A 25386-nucleotide genomic window follows, 5' to 3' on the forward strand; every position below is an offset into this window, starting at 1 on the left:
TTCACCATTCTGCACCCTTTCTGTGCCTAGAAATGGTGTGCAATACATACCTCTTGGCAAAGTACTTGACAAAGGATCACTGGATCCATAAATGTCTAAACCAGATCCTCCTACCTGGCCCACATGTCTTCCACATTTTTATCTTTGTCCTCTGTGATCCCTTGTGGTGACGTTGTAGACATCTGTAGATGGAACACAGGTCAGATGTGTTTTAAATTGCCATCCCCCAAGTCTTTCTCTTCTGTTTTCCTTTTATTCATCCCTGATGTATTATGTTTGGTGCAATTTGTTTTGAGTTGTGCTTTGAAATCACGTACTGAAGCTGGACTCACTCAAGCACCACATTGTGGTATTATTGTTTGGATATGAAGTGTCCCCCCAAGACTTATGTGTTGAAGGCTTGGTTCCCAATGCAACAATGTTCAGAGGTGGGGATTTGGGGAAAGTGATTGGATCCTGAGGGCTCTCATCTCACCAGTCAGTTAATCCACTGGGGGATTCTTACTTGATGGCATTATTGGGAGGTGGTAGAAACTGTAGGCTATGGGGCCTAGTTGGCAAGAGTAGGTTACTGGGGGAGGGCCCTGAAAGCTATAACTTGTCCTGAGTGCCAACCCCTCAACACACACACAGTCTCCTTCCCGCCTTTTCTCTGCTTTTATTGCCATAAACTAAGAGTTTTCCTCTGCCATGCCTTTCCACCATGATGTTCTGCTTTGCCTAAGGCCCAAACCAATGAAGCCAACAGACCATCAACTGAAACCTCTGAAGCCATGAGCCAAAATAAATCTTTCCTCCTTTAAATAATTTCTTTCATATATTTGTCACAGTGGTGAAAACTAACACGTGTGGTATAAAATGACTGGCCTAAGGTATGAAGAACGTGCCAGCCATGCTGCAGACTAGCCCGGCATGCCTCTTGGAACATCTTCAACATCTGTTTTCGGCTCAATTGTTTCTTCTACAGAAATGGGAGAGTAATATATGACCAATATTTTTGGGTGATGTATATCTCAGAAGGTAGATAAATATAAAATATCATCCCTGGAATCATCACTTTAAAGCATGTCATCAATAGTTTTTGATATTGTTGTTTTGTTTGTTTTTGTGAGACTGGGGATTGAACCCAGAGGCACTCTACCACTGAGCCACTTCCCCAGTTTTGGGGTTTTTTTTCTTTGGTGGTGCAGAGGATTGAATCCACAGCCTGGAACAAGCTAAGTAAGCTCTCTACCACTGAGCTACACTCCCACCCCCACCCCCCTTTTTAAAAATTCTTTTAAAAAAGAATTTTTCTTTGAGATAGGGTATCACTAAATTGCCAAGGCTGGCCTTGAACTTGGAATTCTCCTGTCTCAGCCTCCCAATTTGCTGGAATTATAAGTACACCACTGCACCCAGCTCATCAATATATTTTTATTGAAAATATGTATATTTTAAATTTACATAGAGAGGCAATAATAGTTTTTAATAAAATTGTAAGTGAATATTATTGACTCTGACTTATAGCCCTATTGTTGAATAGCTCCTCTGTTTCCTAATATATACAAAAAATGTCCTCAGTTTAATGCAAAATACAAGATGAGCAGGTGTTGGTCATTTCTATGACATGAATTCAAAGTTATCTTTTCTTGTTGTGTACTGTAAACTCTACAGAATTGGAAGAGTGTTTACATGAAAAAAAATTCTGCTGCCTTGATTTTAAAAATATTCTAAATAAGAGTGCTGTTGCTTTTTGTTTTTTAATTTATGGTAAAACATTTTAGAGATAGCAGAATTTTTTGTTCTTTTAATTAAGGTCTAGAATTATAGTTTTATTTATTTTTACAACTTCATGTGACATAGAAAATTCTGCCAGATAAATATAATTCTATGAAAGATGAATACAATGAAATATTTAAGATGTTTTAAAAATATAAATTCAATAAAAAGTGGGTTGAGGGAGCCATTGTTACTAAAAATATTAATATGTTCCTTAGATATAGACGAGGAAAAGGTGCCTCTTGGAAAAAAGAATGTTTAAATTATGAATTTGAGAATAGAATGTTTTGTTGTTTTTTTCTGCTTTGACTAACTAGCAGCAAGGGTTAGTATCTGGTATGAACAGTATTGCATTTAAGTTTAAAAATAAAAAATTATTAGAGTGGTCCATTGAAATTCTGTGAATTGAATTCCTATAAAAGAATGCTTACAAACACAGAAACATTTGTGGAGAACGCCAGTTCTGTGTTGGCTTCTTATATATTTTATCTCTTTTTTTTCCTTTCTTTTAAAGACTTTTTTCTTCTTCTTTTTTATTTATATAAAACAACGGAATGCATTATAATTCTTATTACATATATAGAGCTCAATTTTTCATATCTCTGGTTGTATACATAGTATATGCACACCAATTCATGTACTTTGGATAATAATGATCATCACATTCAACCATCAGTAATTACCTCTTTTAAGCCACATTGACACTTGTGAAATTGGTTTCATTAAACTTCTACATTAGAGTGGAGAAAACTGAGGTTAGTGGACTTGCCCAAAGTAAGACCCCTAGTGAATTTGGGCAGCTGGACTCCAGAGCCAGGACTTTCACCCCCTCTGACAGCCCTCCTGTGTTCTATTAAGGATGAGGGTCATATGCACTGATAAGGCACACTTTCCAAGGTCAAATTGTGTAACCTCCAAGACATGGAGTCGCCCTCCATGACCATAGGGTCTGCATCTGTGGATTCAAACAAACAAAATCAAGAATATTTTAAAAATTACATCAATACTGAACTTGATCAGACTTTCAACTATTTACATAGTATTTACATTGTGTTAGGTATTATAAGTAATCTACAGATGATTTAAAATACTATGGAGGGAGCTGGGCACAGTGATGCACACCTGTAATCTCAGCATCTTGGGAGGCTAAGACAGGAGGATTAAAAGTTTGAGGCCAGCTTTACTTCAAAAATTTTTGTCTCAAAAATAAAATAAAACAGGTCTGGGGCTATTGCTCAGTGGTAGAGTGCCCATGGGCTCAATTCCTAATACCACTAAGCAAGCAAATAAAGTACATGTGACAGTTGTGTAGGTCATATGCAAACAGTATACCATTTTATATAAGGTATGGAGCAACCTATGACTTTGGCATTTGAGAGGATCCTGGAACTAATCCCCCATAGATACTAAGGGGTGACGATATTGTTAAAACAAAGCATAGGACAGTGTGTACTATATGCTACTGGCTTTTTTTTTTTTTTAAATTATCTGTGTTTTGAAGTTATCTTCTGGAAAGTCTTTCAGACTGCCTTCAGGGAATAGACTGTGTGGGGTCCTGTGGGACAGAGTGACAGCAAGTTCTACATTTTGCTGTAGGTCTTTTTGATTCCTCTTGATTTCTTAACACTGTCCATGAATATGATTTAAAAATTTAGTTTAAATGACACTAATAAGAACTAATGAGAAAAGTAGTATATCCTAGGAATTCTGTATATGTGAAAACTTGGCTTGGGAGACATCATGTCTCCCTGTGTATCTTATACTGGAAAAATGGGAAATCAGCACCACCCAAGAGAGTGTACTGGTCCAAGACACGTGGGTGCTGGACCTGACTGGGCCACTGATCTGGATCACCAACACCAGGTCTCAGTTTTCTGAGGTGTAAAATGGGAAGCAAGGATAAATTCCCTTCCAATTTGAAAAACCAACAACTCCAAATTAAGTTATAACAAAGTATTTTTTGAAAAGATTAAATGTGTGGTTAAAACAGCATCTTGGTTCTCGGGAACAAGAAGGCACACGCTCACTCTAACTCTTACATGTTGGGGACAGCATGCTGGACTTTCAGTGAAAGATGCCAGGAATAGACAATTAATCTTTGACACAAAAGTAGAATATTCTGTCTGTTACAACCATAGTAGGGACATTTCTCAATATATTGATATGTAATGATGTCAAAACTGTTTCCAAGAATTCTGTTACTGACCTATGGAAATCTATCAAACCCAAGTCCTTCATAATTTACTATATTATTGGATTACATGAATCATAATAGAAGTCAGCAAACTTCTTTAAAAAACGGATTAAAAATTTTATGTTTATGGACTATGCGGTCTCCATTGTGACTATCAAACTCTGCTGTTGTAGCACAAATATAGCTTTAAATAATAGGTTCATGAATGGGCATGGCTGTATTCCAATAAAACTTTATTAAAAAACAAACAGGCGTTCGGCCACCTTGGCCTATAGTTGTAACCTGCAGATTGAATTTAATTAAACTCTTGCCCTAAGTTTCTGTTTGCATGGTATCCTGAGATAAGTTACTATTGTCTTATTCTTTTTTAAAAATATTTTTTAGTTGTAGTTGGACATAATATCTTTATTTATTTTTACGTGGTGCTGAGGATCGAACCCAGCGCCTCACAGATGCTAGGTGAGCACTCTACCGCTGAGCCACAACCCCAGCCCCAATTGCCTTATTCTTGAATGTGGAAATGCTTCCTTTCTACAACCCCTTACTTTCGATTATTCCTTTATGAATAATCTGCTTTGCCACTACCTCACTCCAGCCTGTTACCCTGATGCCCCCCCCCATTTTAGTTTTACTACTTGCCTTTCTTATTTCTCTTCACTCTGAATTTATATTTCCTGAAGACAAACAGTTATAGTTGTTCCTCTTATATTCCTTTGTTTGTGTTGCTGTTTTTACATGATTTCAACATTATCCTCAAAGTCTTAGGCTCTAATATCTTTTGTATTTAGGGAATTGTGGACAGCCTTGTTGAAAATCTTTAGTATTTGATTCGTTAACCTCTTACTAAATATAGCCCTCCCTTTTTAAGCGAAGCTTAACCACATTTAATAAGCCACTCTCCTTAAAGAGCAAATAAGGTCTGTAGGCAGAATTCGTCTTGGTAAATCACTTGCAAAGATATATGTTGATCTCTGAACTTGGTGAAGAGATCCCTGCCTTAGCTAGGAGAATTAGCAGTAAGACTTACCTACCTTGTAATACCTGGCTTTGATTCTAGACAATTTCCTTGTCCATTCCCCTGAATCCCCTCCTCGTCTCTCCCCTCTCTTCTCTCCTAACATTTTCAAAATGTAAAACTTCCCACCTGCCTTGGACAAACTTGATATTGGCAAAGCTCTTTATTTATATGCATGAAGACTGATAGATTATTGAGATTTACTACATGCTTTAAATTCAGTGTTTTTCCTATTCAGCATTTAGCTGTAGCCCCGGATAAAGGTGATTTGTGTGATCCATCTTGCTTTATGTCTCACTTGACATTCTGCCTTTTTCATGACAGGTTGCTGAATGCTATAAAGCCAGGACTTGTTAAAAAGATCAATAGATTGCCTACCCCCATTGCAGGATTGGTGAGTATCCAGAATGGAGATTTATTTTCCAATATTCCTTTGCTTTAACCTAAGGGTCATGACAGTACCATTTATTACAGTCCTCTCCTGCCATATATATTCTACTTGAATGAGAGCGCATTGAATCCATTAAACTAAGAGTTCACTTAAAAATGAAAAATTCCAGTGATGTCTAAGTGGCATCTTAATCTTTGTTTGTAGTTTTCCCATCATGAGTGATAAAGTCCTTCAGTCTTAAAGAGGTAAATTTGTTTTGGGGTGAGAGGCTGATAATTGGATTGACCCCAGGGGAGGAATGTGATTTTAATTACATTTTCTCATTCCAGTGCTGCCCCCTGCATTCCCCTGCAGTGGAGGGGAGGGGAGAAAGAGACTTTCAAGAGAAACAGCATCTTCATAATAAATGGCTGTTTTCAATATCAGAAATCTACTTGGGATTAAATACCACCATTCTAAGTATTCCTAGACCAATTATGTGTTGACAACTATTCTAAAGATATCATGGGGCACTAAAGTGATCCGTTGTCATCTGGAGAACTGTTGGAGCAGTACCCTCACCCTTCTGAACCTTCCCATGTGACGGCTATAGAAGTCATATGTTTACATGTGGTCCGAAGCAAGAGGGTTTTCCCAAGCATTATGATGTTTCATGATTCTTGGCAACTAATTTTAATTATTTGATTGGTGTTGCCTCTTGATTAGAAAAAGGAAAAAGTTAGAAGGTTGGGAAGACAACCCAATTTTAATTCTGGAAGGAACTTGGTACACACATGCCCACACATACACGTGTACATGCATACCAATGCACAAAGCAGAGGGTGTGTATGGCCTGGTAATGATTCACTGACTGCTTCCCTTATGATTGCCTTCTCTCTCTCTCTCTCTCTCTCTCTCTCTCTCTCTCTCTCTCTCTGTGTGTGTGTGTTTGCAGAAAACAATGAGAAAAATGTCAAGAATTTAGGCAGGATCCTACATAGACCTTGCTGATTGTTTTATAGTTTCTTAGCCGTGTCACGATGACTAATTAAAATGAGATGTGACAAAAAACTATTGTGCTTGAAAACCGTGGGGGTTCTGGTAGGAAGGCACATGGTATGAGCAAGTTTCTTCATTTTAAAAATTGTGATTTCTATGGACGCATTTGATTTCTGATGTCAGTTGGTCATGAGTTGGTGATTTATCATTAAAAACCGCTCTAATTTTATTTGTCAGATTTGTGTAGCCAAGTAAGTTAATACATAGATAGATGGTTACATAAGTCAATTTAGGAGGAATGAATTTGAATAATTTTGTAATGTATATAATATATATAATATTATATACATATATATATAATCTTATATATTATATACATATATATATAATCTTATAGACATTCACATTAGAATGTACACACACTCATTAGTTTAGAACCTTTTATTAAATCCATCTCTTTCAAATGTTGAAGCAGTGGTCTTCATGATTCTGACAAATTCCTGTTTGGCTCCAAGCTTGGGGCAGTCCCTGACCTTGGAACGTGGGTGTTTAATATTACAGGAGCACAACTTGCAGCTTAAAGTCAAAAGCGGCCCCGGGGGGAATCCTTGTGAACAGAAGCAGGTAGTTCTGCATCCAGTAGCTGAGAGGGAAAGGATTTTGAAAGCTTAACTTAAAATGTGAGTCACAAATGATTTTAGTAAAATTAAGGGTTTGCAATGTGTGCAATTTATCATTGTATTATTACTTCTTTCTTTTTTAATAGACCTTTTTTTTTGTTTTAATATGTGATACATGAGAATGAACCCAGTGCCTCACACATGCTAGGAAGTCCTCTACCACTGAGCCATGATCCCAGCCCCATATTGTTTCTTATCATAGATCAAATACTGTCCTTTTCATGTTGTCTTTGAAGCAGTCAGACAATCTGATGCAAGCCAGCAAGGGGGCCTCTGTTGCTTTCTTCCTATTTCCATATTTGACCCAAGTCAGCGTTTCCCACCAAGTGCTCTCGGCTGAACTCTAGACCTGGAGATCTGTCTATTGGACAGCTCCATCTGAATGTCCCTCAGGCCCTTTGGACAGCATATTCAGACGAGACTCAAATGACCACTCCCGCCCAATGTCTGCAGGCATCTAGACATGCAATCAACTCGACTCTGTCTACTTGTCTACATTTCCTTGGCCACTGTCCTATAGCAGACGATCCTCATCTTTTTTTTTTTTTTTCTTTTTGCTGTACTGGGGATTGAATCCAGGTCCTTGCACATACTAGGCAAGCATTCTCCCCCTGAGACACATTGCCAGCCCTGTCTCATCTCCTGCCTGGACTGCTCTAGTTGACTCGTGGTTCCTCAAATGCTACTCACTCCCATGTATGATGCTTTTTTACATGACAGTCCTTATGCATATGATCCTGTCCTCCTCCTCTTCTTGACCAAATCCTATTCATTTATCAAGCTCCTACACAAAACCACCTCTGAAACCTTGAGTATTTGTGGACTGTTATGATCTTTCATTATAGAGTACAGATAGCATCCCCTGAAATACGAGAAAATGAGTTAATCCATGAAAGAGATGAAAGCCAGCTGTGTTTAAATCAACTTTGGAGAATAATATTTTGAATAACTGTTAATAATTGGAAATTAAAAGTCAGCAAATGGATTATTTCATGTTAAGACACTGTGGCTATAAGTAGTTAATGGGCCATGATCAATTTGCCAATACCTATCATGGGCCCAAATGACATATGGTGTCCAAGTGATGCACTAAGAAATCGTAATTTGGAAGAAACCATCTGACAGTTCCAAATCCAGGGACAAACTGCAAAACAGCTGGCCTCTATTCTTTAACATGTCAGTGTCAATAAAGGTAGCTCCCCATCCCAAAGGCGGGAAAACTGCTGAAGACTAAAGGTGACCAAGGATAGTAAAAGACAAGGTTGATCTTTGTTTGAGAAAAAGCAACTACGATAGACATTATTGGGACAATTGAGGAATTTGAATACTAGTTGAATATTTGATGACAGTACTCTCTCAGTGTCTTGCATGTGATCCTACCCTTGTGTATATAGAGGGTATTCTTGATATTACAAGGTACCCAAATTGAATTATTTAGAGATGAAATGTAAACAATGACATTGGACCATGTGTATGTGTTTAGAATTTCAGCAAAAATGTCTGTCTATAATATATAATTTTATGTAAACATGGAGACAGAGATGGAAGGAAGGAAACATGGTAAAATGTGAGACTTCAATGAGGGACATGCATGAGTCATGGTACTATTCTTGCAACACTTTTGGTAAATTGGAAATTTTTCAATATAAAAAATTGGAGATTCAAAGGCATTAATTCTCTTTGGTGGGGGCCAGGAACTTCAAATATAAGTGATAGTTTGCAGATTCAGGTTAGTAGAGATGCAGTCCTTTGTGTAATGTATTTTCTTCTTTCTGATCCTTATGACAGGCAGGGAAGGGCAGACAGAGAACACTTCAAATGCATCTAAAGACTTGGAGGTTGGTTTGTACTTTGTCAGAGGTTCGACAGGCCACTGACCATCTATTGATCAAGAAATTCTCAGCATCATATCTGAGAAGTGAAGCAGGAAGGTTTGATGTGCCCGGAGCCCACGCTTGTGTGCCTTAATGGCCCCGTGTTGAGAAGCCAATCCATTAAGATGGCTCAGCTGCTTGACTTGAAGATAAATAGAAAAGTGTGTTTGCGCATAGCAATCCCAAATTATAAACACCTGTAGATTTACAAAAGCATGAATAGGTGTATTTTAGCCCCTGTGGTTACAAAGAATTCAGGGGTGAAGTTGTTAAAACAAAGTAGTTGAAAATCATGTCCTGGCAAGAATGCAGAGACCCTGAATCGGGGTCTGTGTTTCCTCTGTAACGACTGCTGACATCTGAAGCCGAGTGGTGAGTGCCTACAGATGCTGCATTCTTTTTTAGGTGTGAGTGATCCTGCTAGCTGTTGCCAGAGAGAAAGACCTCAAATTTAGGTCTTGGCATAGTAAGGACTTTTTAAAAAGCTGCCCTTCTGCCGGCCAACTCGTCAGCATTGCACAATCGAGTTACATCCTGAAACTCCATGAAATGCTCATTACAGATCATGCTACGTGTTGTTTAATCCCAAATCCTTGCTGACCACAGGAGTTTGGGGATTAAGCTTTTACTTGCTGGGATTTTGATTCTGACAACCATTCGCATGCACGCAGGTGCAGTGCAATTGGAAATAGATGATATTTGGGGATTCTGACCTCGAGTGTAGAACCTTTCTAGAGCTGTCATGAAATATTTGATTGATCTTACACGTGAATCCATGAGGATGAACGTGATCTGAGAAAAAGAGAATTTTTCAGATGGAAGGTCACCTTAGATGTATTTATTTTATAAACGAAGATGTGCGAGTCCTTTAGGGAAGAGTTATTTGCCCAAGATGAGACAAATAGTAAAAGCCGAGGTGAATCGCATACCAAGGCTGCCCTCTCCTTGGTTGTTACATATCCAAGTGTTCCCAGAGGAAGACGGAACACATGTTAATACCAGGTTAATTTACCTTTTGTGAGAAGGAGGGGAAAGCAAAGACTAAAGACTACTTAATAAGTTGCTCTTTCTATCTGTCTCTCCTCTCTCTTTTGGCCAATAGTCCCAAAGTATCTTTCTGTGAAATGCCACACTTCACGAAATGCCCTTAGCCTGATGAATGGTGGAAATTTGACTTTCACTGAAGTTCAACAGAGCAGGAATGTGACTGGTTTCTGAATTAGCCTACCATCTAGTAACCTTAACTCACCCAGAAATGGATTTTTGTGGGAAAAAAAGATGTATTTTTCTTTCATCCAAGATAACCTTTCATAGACAGTTAGATCTGAGCTCCCTGAAATGGATCAAAATGTAAATTTCCATAAATTCTGTGGACCTTCGGAAGCTTTCAGAAGGTATCTGCTTTATTGGATGAAACGGAGGGCAGAGCAGTTGATGTTTCATTGATTGAGGGAGGGAGGAGTGGAAAGGGCACAGGGCTGTCGAGATTTCCACATTATGAGAGGATTAAAAATATCGTTTTGGACAAAAGGTAGATACACAAAACTGTCGAAAGCTGGGTAACTGGAGGGCAGAGCCTTTATGTGAGTCTCATCTTTTTAGGAAGAGAACAGGCAGTTCCTTTGGGTTCTGTCCTCTGCCTCTGTCTCTCTTCCAGTCAAAATTATTATTTTAGGCCACAAGGGAGGCAAAACAGGTGATGAGAGAGGCCATAGGTTTTGCTACTATAGTGATACCCATCATATATTAAGTGCCTAATATGTGCCAGATACAAGGCTAGACTGTCCTTCTTAATCTTTGCAGTAGCCCCTGAATGTTGTCATTGCCATACTCTCAGGATGTCCTTTCATAAGCAGACCTTAGATTTTTTTTGGGGGGGGGGGGTTACTGGGGATTGAATGCTTAAGCACTGAGCCACATCTCCATCCCTCTTTGTTTTTTATTTTGAGACAGGGTCTCGTTAAGTTATTTAGGGCCTTACTAAACTACTGAGGCTGGCTTTAAACTTGCAATCCTCCTGTCTCAGCCTCCCAAGCCACTGGGATGACAGGCATCTAAGTGCCACTGCACCTGGCCCTTGGATGGTTTTAGAAGACTACCCTTTTAATTTCATATCTTTTAACTTAATCAAGTTGAGGCCTAGGCCTACTTTAAAAGGCCTGAAATGTAATATTTCTGCTATCACCCTATGACATCATACTCCATGTGGCTACACCTCAAGCATTGCAGTCAATGAAACACCAGTCTAACAACCAATAATGATAAGAAAGCATTAAAAAATCTTTGTTGCAATTTTTCTTAGAAATCATAATAATTTCACTTATAACATTCAGCAAAATTTCCTAAAATTCCCTCCCCTGTCTCTTTTCCTCTTTCTATTTACACAGTACAAACACAGTCTCTCATGAGCATGCACAGCAAACTTGCCAGCCCCTGCAAACCTTTCCCTATTTGCAGCAACACCACATCCCCCAGACTCACACTGTGCTAGCTCTTACCTTTCTTGCATCTTATTTTTTTCTTTGCTATTACTGCCAGTCTCTTGCTGCGTTAGTCAGTTCAGCTAGACTAGCTCTTCTTGTCCATGATTTTTGTTCTGGACAACACAGCTGCAGGGACAGGAGGACACAGAATCTCAGTCAGGAGTAGGAGAGAAAGAGAGGCTCAGAACACCATAATTAGGCATCCCTAGAGGTTGCTGGACTCTTCTTCATGTGATAAGTAAGAACTAGTAGCTGGTAAGATTCTTTGTGAAGGAAGCACATTTCACTGAAGGAAATGAATAGATCTTGAGAAGCATCTCAGCCAAAACTGAATTTAATGACACACTTTCCTTTACCCTCTTTGCCGGACACAGTGTGAGAGACCTCAGCTGTGTCCCTACACCGCACTTACAAGGTGTGTTGAATTCGCTGTTCTCAAGTTTGCTGCCTGCCAAGGCCAAGCAGATATAGAAATGGCAGTAGGTTTAGATATCAAAGAGTACAGGATGTAGGGGGGAAAAAAACACGGGGGTCTTTGGTACATTCAACCCCAAGTTCAGCTGAATGGGGGAATATGAACCTAGGGAAGGAAAATGGGCGATGAGAGAGGCCAGAGGTGTAGCTACATAGTGATACCCAAATCTCCACCAGGAAGGAGCCTCCTCAGCTCACTCATGTGCTTGTTCCTCACAGGCTGTTGACCAAAGCCATCTTCAGATCTTTGTCATGTTGGCCTTTGCAGAGAGCAGCTACGATATTACAGTTAGCTTCATCAACTTGAGTGAGCAAGAAGAACCAGAGAGAGAGAGAGAGAGAGAGAGAGAGAGAGAACAAATAAGATGGAAGTCACAGTCCTTTATAACTTAACCTCTGAAGTGACTTTTCTCACTTCTATCTACTCCCCTAATTAAAAGCAAGTCACTATGTCCAGCCCACCCTCAAGGGGAGGAGATTACTTGAGGACCTGAGCACCAGGAGCAAGGGGTCCCTGGCAGCTGTCAAAAGCTGCTGTCAGGGCTGGGGATGTGGCTCAAGCGGTAGCGCGCTTGCCTGGCATGCGTGCGGCCCGGGTTCGATCCTCAGCACCACATACAAACAAGAGTGTTGTGTCCACCGAAAACTAAAAAATAAATATTAAAATTCTCTGTGTGTGTGTGTCTCTCTCTCTCTCTTAAAAAAAAAAAAAAAAAAAAAAAAAAAAAAAAAGCTGCTGTCACAGGGATTGAAATGATTTACACATGGCCTCTGGCTTATGTTGGTTCCATTTATAATTATTTGATTTTTCTATGGTATGAAAGCAGTACTCAGTCAGTGTAAACCGTACTTTGGATTTTGAGTATCTTTTTAAGCTAGTGATAGGCAGGGTGATACTCTCACGATGCCAGGCCGCACAGTGAGCTGCAGCCATTCAATCATGAGAGCAAGCAACAGGCACTGTGGGGGACTGAGCCATCATATTCCATAGGTTGGGTGGATTCAGTGCAGTTTTGACTTAATATTTTCAACTTACAATGGTTTATTGGGATATAACCCCAGCATAAGGCCAGGAGCATCTGTATTTATCTACTGGGAAACCTAGGCCTGGGCTTCTCTTTCTCTTGAAAATGTGTCCCTGTGGTTATCGCACTTCAAAGATAGTACCGTTTTCCTTTGATCATCTCTCTCTATGACATCCATTTTCTGTTTCCTAATTTTCTTTTGCACATAACACCAAACACAGATAGTTGGCTCTCTCTCACCTTACAAATGAAAACACTCTTATGATTCAAGACCTGATTCTTTCTCTTAGGGAATTTCCTTCCAGGAGACAGATTTACAGATAAGGCCTCATGTTAGGTAGACTGAATGTTAGTAAAATATTCATATGCAAGGAAAAATGAGAAAGAAATTTTGATTTGAGGTCAAGAACTTTGGGAGAGGTGGGATTTGAACTGTGAATCATGAAGAGCACTGGAGTTGGGGAAGGACTTATTTGCTTGGAATGAGAAAGTCTGAACCAGAAGAACCTGGATGCTGTGTGGGAGTGACTAGTATTTCTATGACTGCTGGAGCCCAAGGTTCCCGAGGGAAGTCCTTGCTTTGGAAAGTGGACCAGGAATAGTACCCAGAGACCAGAAAGGCCATCTGGAGGAATTTGGTCTCCTTTGTATGCAGGAAAAAGCCACTGAGAACAAGGGAATCTGTGTTCCAGGTGACTTAGCAGCTCTGTGAAAAGCCAGAGGAGACCACAATAAAAGTCAATTAGGAGGCAAGTAATTCAAATGACAGATGAGGAGCACCTAAACTGGGTGGAAGCCATGGGAGTGGAGATAAGGAGACAGGACTTGTCTGTCCCTGAATGTAATATGCCATCGATTAGAAGACATACCATTTTTAAAAGTCAAACTAATTTTAAAAACCTGCCAATTCAGTTATGACACTGTGCTTTCCAGCGATGGAAAGATGCAACTTTATTTCAGAGGTTAAAAAAAAAAAAAGACTTACTTGATGAAATGCAAGACATAATTTTAGATGATGACATCTACATTTTGGACTTGAGCAACTTGGAGTGTACCGATGAATAGGAATCATGGGATCAGGGAAATGAGAAGTGAGTTCCAAGAGAAAAGATGAATTCTTGTTTGGACATATTGAGTTGGCTATCTCTAAGAGATATTCCTGTGCAGATGTCTGGCAAACAATTAGAAATGTTGGTTGGGAACTCAAGAAAAAAAGTTGTAAAAAATTGGACGGGGTTAATGAATGAACAACCTTTGATGTTAAATCTGTATGCTTAAGTGTATATGAAGACAAATTACTTTATTACAATCACAAGCTTTGAAGTTATTTTCCACCCTAAATCGTAGTCTTATCTTTGGAGGGTGTGATTCACATTGGCAAGGACTGGTGGAAGGAGGAAAGGTAACCAAAGGAATTTGGAACCACAGGAAAAATCATTAGCAATTGCATTTTGAAAATCACAACAGATGGCAACTTAGCAAGATCTTCATGTGGATAACAATCCTTAGGATATAATATCCACCCAATCTTGTGTCCTTCGATTTTTTGATCTTTATTTTTTTATTTTTAGCACAAGGGATTGAACCCAAGGGCACTTAACCACTCAGCCACATCCACAGCCCTTTTTTTTGTATTGTATTTAAAGACAGGTTCTCACTTAGGGGCTGGCTAAGTTGCTGAGGCTGGATTTTATCTCGTGATCCTCCTGCCTCAGCCTCCTGAATTGCTGGAATTGCAGGTATGCATCACCTTGCCTGGCTGATTTTTAGTACTAGGTGAGTAGGTGGCTTAAACAAGAGAAATTTACTTCCTCACAATTCTGGAAGTCCAAGTGGGGGGGTAGGACTATTTTCTTTTGAGACCTCTCTTCTTGTCTCATAGATGGCTACTTCTCCCTGCATCATCCATTACATGGTCTTCCCTCTGTCTATATCTGTGTCCTCTTTTTTATAAGGACACTGTCACAGTCTGGATTACGGTTCACCCAGAGGACCTCATATAACTTAATTACCTCTGTAAAGTCAAATGCAGTCATGTTCTAAGTTCTAGGGTGTTTTCAACATACGAATTTGGAGACACTGGAGGAGGGTTAGACAATGTAGCCCCTAACCATCGGTGAGCCAGCCAAGCACTTAAATTCTTAGTCACACGTGTTATGAATGACTGGAACTGCTAGCTGAAGCCTAATAGCCTCTTCATACGCCACAAATTGTTTTTCCAAGCTTGTTTCCACAATTATTCTGTGTCTCAGCAAAGGTGGAAGGTTATATATAGCAGTGCTATAAATCCCCCCCCCCCCGCCAAACCTTAGATTTTTTTTTTTCCTTCCTGTCTCTGAAAAATTTTCTTTTTTCAAAAATCTCATTCTTTGAAAAAAGAAACCACTTGTTCTCCCTTATCTTTTGTGGAACAGTATTCGGCAGAGTTTGTGACATGACATCATTTCCTCACTTTTTTTTCAGTTAGAAATAAGACTTCAGTTGGGAGATGCGAGGAAAAACTCCATTATAGCAGCACATACCTTTCTCCCAAGTCTTACTTCTTGTCTATGTAGTTGTAGTCCAAAGAAGAAACTTCTGTAGAACTAGTTCTCAGCATGTACTTCAAACTTGGGTCTGAAGGGGTTCTTTAGTTTGACAACAGGAACACATTTTATCAAATACTTAAAGGTATTGTACAAAAAGGAGACCATTCGAGGCTGAAACAACACTTGGTTTGAAATGCACCTTCCTCTGAGATTGTTTTTGTAGGAAGTTTGTCTTGGCAAGTAGTTCAAAAGAATTGCTAGACACCTATCTTGTAATTAGCCAGCTTCCTGCTATAGTCTCGGGTCTACCCTCATCTCAAAATGGTCATAAAAATGAGTTTCTCAAAAAAAAAAAATGAGTTTCTCTGTCTCTCATTCTCTCCACTGTATAAAATTCTTACTCACTGAGTAAAAAGTTTGATACTTAATATTTTCTAAATATTTAATGTTTTCTAAAATTCCACTTTACTCAGTTTAAAGTTTCATTGGACTTAAAACAGAAGTATTTTTTTTCAAACAGGATGATTGATATGGTTTTATGAGGCTGTTCTTTACCTCAGTGGTCTTCCTCACAAAAACCCATAACTCTGCTCTAACCATCAGAGGAATACCAGACAAAGCCCAGAAAAGAACTGTTCTATAAAATACCTGACCGGGCTGGTCAAAACTGTCAGGGTCATGAAAATAAAGCTAGTCTTCGAGACCAAGAAAGTCAAGGGGAAGAAGCTGAGGAGACAATGGAACCTAGTATCCTGGGTGGAATCCTGGAACACAAAAAGAACATTAGAAAAAAAAAATGAATGGAACCAAATAAATCATGAATTTTGGTTAATAGTACTCTGCCAATATTTGTTCATTAATTATTATAAAATGTACCATAGAAATTAAGATGCAGTGGGTAAGTTCTACTGGAACCCTCTGAACTATTTTTGCAATTTTCCATAAATCTGAAAAGGATTCCAAAATTTAAAAAAAAATAGTACTTTAAAAATAGAATAAATTTCAATAAAAACAAAAGAGAACATAATGAAAGGAAATGATGAAAAGGGCAAGGAAACAGAAGTTATTAATAAATATTAAATGTCAGCCTACCCACTTGATGTATTGGTATCAATAAATGGCAGGATACCAGTGAGTCAGTTGGCATATCAATCTAATAAACTTTTATAAATAATGAATTGGTTGTAAACACTGTGTTTTATAGCACCAGAAAATTCCAAACAGTAAATCCACACACGATGTTTCTGCGCACATATTTCAGGATCCTGTTTTTAGAGCCTGCACAAAGAAATATTTCACATCCTTTAGGGAGGTGTAGTAAAAAACAACAGGTGGAAGATGGGTTTTGCAGTAGCACGAACAGCCATAACCATAAATACTAGTATCTCAAAATTATACCAGCGGAGACTGTAAACACATTAATCACCCAACAGTGCCCAAATTCCATTCTCAGATGTCATCTCAATTTCAGGCACAAAGATTAAATGCTTTCATTTAAATTCAAAACACTGAATAGATATGATGATTCTTTATTTTCACGGGGATTCGTGGAGTTTGATAGTTTCCCCATCTATCAAGCGGGGTCGATAAATCTTAGCATTGTAGTATTAAATGAGATGATACGCAGAATAGAGTGGGTGGTGCATGGTATGCTTCCCATACCTTGTAGCTGTGCTTATTATTTATTACCCTCCTGTTTATCATCATGGCCTTAGAATTTCAGAATGAGAAGCTATTCAGAGATTTATTTTCAAAACAACAAAATTTTATCAACGAGGAACCTGAGAATCACATGGCAGTGACTTTCCCAGGGTCATGCAGCTACTTTGTTCCAGAATCAGAACTTGAAGCCTTGTCCCACCGGTGCCACAGGGGTGTCTATTCCAGATCCAGATTGACTGACTGTGTTGCTAGCCTACTGTGTGCTGGCAGTTGCCACCAAGCTGTCCTGTAGAATTATTTCAGGCATCAATCAGCTCTTGGGAGGCTCATTCCCTTTCCTCAAAGGGAGCAGAATTCCCCGCCTCCCTTCCCAATAGGTGTGGCAATCAGCCCTCTCCAGTGAGTTCCCTTCCACTGCAGCAGCTGCAGCTGCTCCTGACAGAGCTGGGGCTTGCAGTGTCAGGGACTGCTCTAGGAGAGGGGATGTAAGGGATCGGGGCTGCTGTGCTGGGGCGAGGATGCCCTTCCCACGCTGGGCAGGCTGGGGCTCCCTGCAGACTTGGGGTGAGTAAAATCCATTATGGAAAAATAATACATGTGTATGGGTGTTCACAAGAGAAGGAAGGAAGCTATTTAGATTTTAACACTTAGTTTTTTAAAAGTTACTTTTTAATGTGCTTATGGTTTGGCTAAAATAATACCACAATTACTTTCCTAAGAATTGAATTCACCTTCTCCCCTGATATTTTTACCACCTGTTGCTTTTAAAAAGGCTTTTTTCTTTCTTCTTCTCTTCTTCCTCTTCTTTTTTTTCGAAGGAAAGCATGGTGTTTTTTTTCCAGAGGTGTGTTGGGAGACACACAGATATATTAGTGTGATCAAAATAAAAAGGTTTTAAGGAGCTTTGCGAATTTCAAGTAACTTGCTGCATTTTAAAGATTGATCCCAGAATGCTGTGGGAGCACATGGTGTTTGTGGGGAAATGTGAACTTGTTATAAACTGTTATTAAAATCTCCTTTTCTTGAAATGAAGAGGGAAAGAGGTGAGGAGGAAATTGGAGCAGGAGGAAGAGGCAGTGGCTCTGGGTTCAAGGGCTGAGCGGCCAGCCTAGCCCGCCGATCCCTGTCCTTCAAGTCACTGTTGACTGAAGCTGGGGACGGAATGGAGGTCACTTCTGGGCAATTCTCAATAAAATCCCATCAGACCTGTCTGAATGCTGGACACTCCGTGGCCCCAGTTATCTAGGAGAAGGAAATTTTCCTTCACCAAATTTATGAGGCTGGGCCGAAGCAGAGCCTCGCAGATCCCTATGGCAAAATGATTCATCTTCGTAGAGTCAGAAAAATCTATTTTTATCACCTTTACTCAGCAAACTCCTCATTTTCATTCTCTCACTGAACTGCTGCTGTTTCCTTCGTGGTGCTGAATAAACCAAATATCTGGAGTCTGGAACTTCCCTCTGGGTCGTTCCCTGGGCAGCTGATTCAGTGCCCCTGGGAGAAGGGGATTGTTCTGCACCGCCTGGGTGGGTGCCTGTCGCATGAAGGGCAAAGAAAACCCTGTCCCCCCACTCGCCCCAGCTCCAGCTGAGCCTGACTCAGGAATTTCGCCCCCAGGCACCCAGGCCTCTGCTGCCTGCCTTCTCTGAAGGGGCTCTGGAGGCCACTGGGGACTGGACCCAGCCTTCCCTTGCCCTCCTTACGGCTTGCCCTTCCCACTGGTAACATCCTCCTTAATCTGACATCGGAGCAGAAAGGACCTCCTGACACCATTTTAGTCATTTCCCACTTTTGTTCAAGACCTCTAACCATGGCTGCCCCATATTCCCAGCTGGCTCTTGCCAAGAGTGCCAGTCATGCTAGGAGGGGTGGGGATTGTTTCTATAAAGACGTTTAAAAGATGAAGATGTGGAGGAAGAACCCACTCTTGTTTCCTTGTCTGGCAGACTCGGCATTCTTATTCTTTGGGAGATATGACAAATGGTAACTAGAAAAGAAGCGGGAACACTGGCTACCTAGGAAGTGTTCATGCCCCCTGGGGACATTTTTAGAACCAGGTATACAGTAAACAATATTTACCAAAGAAGTGCCCAGGATACAATTTCTAATGGCCCTCAGCCTTCTGAAGAGCTGTTCTTCAGGAGGCAGTGTTGCATACTGGTTAGGGCCTGACATTGTAGAGTCAGTGGCCTAAGTTCAAGTCTTGATTTGCAACATCTTTTTCAAAAAAATTTTTTTTTAGTTGTAGATGGATACCTTTATTTTATATATTTATTTTTATGTGGTGCTGAGAGTCAAACCCAGTCAGTACCTCACATGTACAAGGCAAGTACTCCACCACTGAGCTACAACCCCAGCCCCTGATTTGCAGTTGTGAGATTATTGGCAGGTTAATTTGATCATTTGAGACCTTTGTTTCCTTATCCATAAAATGGACATAATATAGTAACTACCTTATATAGTTTGCCTGAAGAACAAGTTAGCTAATATAGGTAAAGAACCTAGAATGTTTCCTATCATGCAGTACAAAGATATGAAGAAAAGCAGCAACAGGGAAAAAAAAGAAAGAAAGAAAGAAGAGGAGGAGGAGAAAAAGGAGAAACAGAGTTGGTTACTGGAATTTCTTTAGGACCCTTTGAACTCTTGAGTTCAATACTTATCTCAAACCATTATTTCAGTGAATTATAGACCTTCCTTTGTCTAGTGAAAGAATAACTTGAGAATGAAGAATAAAATGGAAGGGAGAGATTACTTGTGATCTCTCAAGTAGGTGTGGGTACCAGACCAGACATCAGGTCAGCAGGTTGCAAGAAACATCCTTGCTCCTGACTCTGATGGGTGCTACAGTGTGGGCTCTGCAAGTGCCGGGTGCTACAGTGTGGGCTCTGCAAGTGCCGGGTGCTAGAAGCTAAATGGCTTGATAGGCACAGTAGCTATGTCCCTTTTCCCCTTTCTTCTAAAGGATTGTTGAGTAGACCTAGAGAGGCAGGCTTTCAAACTTAGCAGCCAGCAGAAAGCCAGGTGAGGGGGAGCCAGGTGAGTGGAAGGCCTCCAAAGCCCACCTCAAGGGAATCTAAAGGCTGGGAAAGATGTGCAGCCTGGGCGAGGGACTCAGCCATGAAACGAGGGGGATCCAGAGCCGCACTGTGTGTAATCAAAAGTAAGCTGAAAAGTAAAGAAGTGTCACACACGTGGGGACAAAGCAGTTGTTACGATGATCTAAAGTAGAGACACAGCTTTCGAGACTCCAAGTCCCAAAGCCCAGTTCGGAGAGTGTGGACTGAGGAAGGCTGGATTCCTTTGGGGTCCTGCTGTCATTCCAGCTCCTGGTACTGTCATGGCAAGTGAGCGTGTGGTTAGACCCTTCCAGGCCTGGGGCCTCGCAGCTCTCGTATCTCTCTGGTTTTGCTGGTCTGAAGAGCATTCTGATATTTTGATCTGGAGAATCCTCTTATGACTTTGGAGCTCTTCCGCTGTGGTGTGTACCTGCCCTTGATGCCATTCACTCACCTTTGCCAGATGGGATTCTGAGTGGCAATTTTCTCCCTGGATGTCCTATAGCCCAGACCTGGTAAGTCCCCAATGTGAATGACAGAATGGAATGATTCATTTCTTATTCTGCTTTTATCCCAGTGGCTGGACTAGTTCCTTGGGTCTCTGTTTTCTGTAAGCAGTCATTTCTTCCACAGCAGCCATCTGCGGAGAGATGGAGCTTACGAAACGACTGGGGCATGTTTTACATGGCTGGATTCAGTTCCTTCTGTTTGATTCCCATGTAAGTTTTGGCAGTCACTTCCACAAGCATTTCTGTGGGAGGTGCTGGAGAATGACTCTGGTAAACAGCCTCTTGGCTCTTGTTGGCTATGTCCCTGCAAATGCCATAAAGGATACAACTTGAAAAGTTGCTGTGGTCCCCCTGCCCCTCCTAGGGCTGACCCCAGGGCTGACCTCTGAAAACCTGACCTCACCATACTTGTGGGATGAGCAGTGGCCTGGACTCCGTCTGTGTTCACTGGCCTCATCTCGGCTCCTCGGGGCCAGAGCAGAGCTCTGACAGCATCCAGTTGACTCTGGTTACATGTCCTGGGATTCTCACCCTGGCCCTGTTTCTGCTGGAGTCATTTTTTTTTTGATAGGATCTTATTTCATCTTCTTCATTCTGTTTAAATTTTTTATTTCCAGAATAACTAACCAGCCTTAGAAGTTCCCAACTTACTGATTTTTATCCACATTGCGACTGCAACATTTTTGCATTTAGAGATATGGGAAAGCTTAGGAAATTCTCAGACCTGTGATGTGCACTTACATATATGAGAAGGTCCTAATGGCAGAAGGTTTATGCCCCCTAATTATTCAATGAAGGTAATTAAGGATTGAAAAAATCTCTCTCTATCTATATATAAACATATATATGTATATATGTGAGTGTATATATACATACATTTATATATATATATAGATAGATAGATAGATAGATGTATTTTTATAAATTTAGTAAAAACTTTTAGGAAGAAAAAATACCTAGGAGAAAAATTGAAAAGGGAGGGAGGAAGGGAAAGAAGGGAAGAAGGAAGGAGAGAGAGATGGTGTGACTACTGCCTAGGCATCCCTTGTGTTTCCTCCCATTATTTTCAGCCTTAAATAGCTTGTGCTGTCTTTTTCCTAAAGTTGACCTATTTTCCTCCATCTTCCTCCTTTCCCTTAAAACAAATATATTTAGGATTTATTCCACATTGATTGCTCTCCCCGACCCCCGGAAATCTCACCATGATAGTAGCTTCCGTTCTGATATACTTACTGTGAGGGAAACTGATGCATGGATTTCTTTAGTCAGAGACCATCTTCTATCAGTACTGGCATTAACCATAAGAGAGAAAAACCGCTATGTTGATGGTATTTATGTGAAGGAACTCCAACATATTGAAAATAAGAGCTAAAGATGCTATAAAGTCGCCCTCAACGTTTTTCCTAAAGAATTACCTGTTTTGATGCAGACAAAATTAATGGCCACATGTAATGGCCAAGGGATCCACTGACTTTCAAGAAATAATTAACTAGCCTTTGCTATCATCAACATGCTTCTTGGTGATTAATATGCTGGTTTGTTGAAAGCTAATTGCATAAAATGTATAATTCATGGGGAGGAAAATAACACATGGAGTTATGTCTAAGAGATGCCAGTGTTGATTCTATTGGTGAATCAGGCACTTTCTTACCCAGTGAGGAATATTTATCATTAAGACAACTAGTGTCCTTTAGGAAATTGAATGACTAAAGGTATTAAGTTCTTATTATAAACATACATATCTGTCATATCTTATTAGGAATATATTGAACTATTTTTGTAGATTTAAATATGAAAACATGAAATATATATATTGAGTGTGTTGTTAGGTAAGATAAGTATTTTGTGCTAGAACTTGTATTTAAGAAAGTTGGATTTTTCATGAAATTTACTTGGACAGGACTATAGGCCAGGTTAAATACGTATGAAAACTAAACTGTGACTCTTATTCTACTATTTAATCATCCTGAATTGAAGCTTTCTCTTCTTCCTTGAGCGCAGGAATGAGGCTAGCACACCATCCATTAGACTGAAACAGATCCGCTGCTCATTCCGCCTGTCTTAGAGCATGATCAATTGGACAGCATATGAAGGGATGTTGTCACCATCTTAATTCTTCCTTCCAGATCATCAGGCCTCTGAGCCTTACAGCAGCACTATGCTCCAGGGTCCTGACATCTTAGCTGGGTGTCCATGAAGAAACAAAAGCATCTCTGTGTTGTGCTTTTATAGACAGCATGTGGTCTGTATTTATTTTGTGATAGGTTTTTATCATTGGTAGAAAGATGTTACTCAATCTGAAGCGATGATCAAAATGATCACTCACCCCATTGTTTCATGGATGCTAGATTTTTAGGGTTTTTTTTGGGGGGGGGAGCGGGAATGGGTTACAGATTTAGGGGCATGTCAACAAGTCCGCTATGGAAATCTTCCTTCCCCATATATTTCTTTCCACACTTTTATCTGAAATTCAGCCTTTTCACCCACGGGCACACTTTTCTGCAGCAAATAACACAGTGAGCTCTTGATCTTATATTTCAGACTCCCCACCTGTTACTCGCCCCCCAACCTGCTCAGAGACAAAGCACGGGGTATTTTCTGTGCTATGCTTTGGCTGACAAGGGGCCAACTGAATGATAAACTGTGATTAAATCTACGACCCTTTTGAGAACAGATACAGCTGTTGAAAGAATTTAAGAACCCAGCAACTCCCCGAAAGACTGTGAACATTCTTGAGCCCTTCAAATAAAAGTGAATGTTCTGCTCTGTGTGTTTGAACACTGAAACTTACAAACCAGAACCTCAGTAGCAGGATTCGAAGCCCTTTGTATTCTTAACCCTGCGAGGTTTTTCTTGGCAGGACTTGAAGAAAGCTTGGCTGTCATCTGCATTCTGCTCCTGTTGAGGGGAGCAGTGGGGACCCGGAGGTTCTGAGGTGGCAGGGGAAGCCCACTGAGGAGAGAGTCACCCAGGAGCCTCTGGGTGCCCGGTAGCACGCTGGTTATTCTGTTACCTAGTGACCTAGTGATTCCATTGCTGCCCTCTACTCTCCAAGGCTGCATTTTTCTTTTAGGCTTCTCTTTTCTGTGTTGAGGTACAGCTGTAACACTGGCGTCCACCTTGGTCCACATGTGTCTGCTGTTGCTGCCACACTTCTCTCTGAACATAAGATCAGCCCTACTGTCTCTAGGATGGTAGGTTTTGCTTCCTAAGGAACCTCATTACCTCATTATCTGCTGGGCCAGGGCAGCAGATGAGGACGATCCAAGCATTGCCATCGTGGTTTAGCCTTCAGGGACTCCCCGACTTGCCTGAGTTGTCTCATGGGTCCTTGACTCTAGTTGCCAGGTAACGAGGATGCAGTAATTTTCCTTGGTCTCCCATTCCTTTCTCATCTGCCTCCCTTCTGCACATAACTGCTCTAACTGGCAAATGCCTATGGGGACTTCATTGTCAGAGGATGGGTTACTCTGGCTTCTCTGTATGGCCTGAGCTACTACCAATACAAGGGTAAAACAGAATGAATGTGTGCCTCATACTGAGAATCAGAGTGATGACGTAAGGTGGAATGCTAAGTAAAACTTGGAGCTATTTTTAGCAAAAAGGCATATTTTGATGGATATCTCTCACCTGCAAAATTTTCCCAGATTTGCTATTTCTAGTTTTTCAGCAGCTTCACAAAAGGGTATTGTATTTGAGTCGGAAGAGATAAATATTTTTATTTCCTGCCCTTGACATTTAATGGCATTGATAAAAAGCATCAAGTTTCTTTGAGTTCTGAATCTCCTGCAAAAAAAACCTAAAAAACAAACAACAACAAAAAAACACATTATATAAGTAAGAACTGAAGTGTTTTTTCCTGCTGGTTGGGATGATGGGTGAGTTACTGTGGAAGTTCAGGGCAACAGAGAGCATTGCCAGAAAGCCACAGCAAGCGTGATGGGGCAGCTACCATGTCATCTGGCTCTCAACTTATTGTTGACCTTGACTTTCACTTTCTCTCCCCAGGTTAGTTAAAAGGCTCCTTTATGCACATATGTACCTGAAAAGAAACTTTTCCAACTTGAGCTGTAGGATGCTGGAGTTATCCAGCATTTTATTAAATGATTTTTAATCATTAAATGAGCACAGTGATAGTCTTTTCTAGTTGATCAGAAAATGACTAAGATAAATTACAAGTTTGACGTTCCAAAAAGTCAAGTGAACATAGAGCTTATGTAGTAGGTAAGCAGTTGGAAGACAAAATAATGTAATCAGTAAAGAATATTCATTTCATTTTATACTTATTTGGCATTTCAATTTTGTTGGCCATAGATTAGATGGCCCAGTGGTTAGGTGGGTTAAGTTTGCAAACATGAAGTATTATCAATGGACTGACCACAGATTGAGAACTTATTCCCCTTCAACTTGCCTGTCTATACATTCATCTTGAATTTCCAGACTCTATCAACAAATTTCTAGCAGACATTTGGTGATATAGTATCGATCAATAGCAAACTGCCGTCCATGTAGAGTAGAAAGAGCCCTCCTCTGTCTCCTGTGTGCGTGTATTTTATATATATATATATATATATATATATATATATATATATATATATATATATATATACATACACATACATACATACACGTGTGTGTGTGTGTGTGTGTGTGTGTGTTTAATCAAAATAGTCCCTGGGAAACTACTTGCGTTGCCTGCCTATGGGATGGAATCAATGTATGGATTGTTTTTTTGTGTGTGTGTTTGTTTTTATCC

The 25386-nt window shown here is 40.2% G+C and overlaps 1 protein-coding gene across 17 annotated transcripts in view; it reads left to right on the forward strand.

Annotated features, from left to right (window-relative positions):
- LIMCH1 (LIM and calponin homology domains 1) overlaps window positions 1-25386 on the forward strand; it is a 320832-nt gene that overhangs the window by 149727 nt on the left and 145719 nt on the right. For 16 of the 17 annotated variants that reach the window (XM_081303315.1, XM_081303318.1, XM_081303309.1 and 13 more), the window contains exon 3: window positions 5295-5364. In XM_081303315.1, the coding sequence (XP_081159441.1) occupies window positions 5295-5364 (70 nt within the window). Of the gene's footprint in view, window positions 1-5294; window positions 5365-17497; window positions 17630-25386 lie in introns of those variants that run through there. The other variant, XM_081303300.1, reaches the window with a different exon arrangement.

This window comes from Spermophilus citellus (genome assembly GCF_964194105.1).
Source record: "Spermophilus citellus genome assembly, chromosome: 8".
Classification (NCBI taxonomy): Eukaryota; Metazoa; Chordata; class Mammalia; order Rodentia; family Sciuridae; genus Spermophilus; species Spermophilus citellus.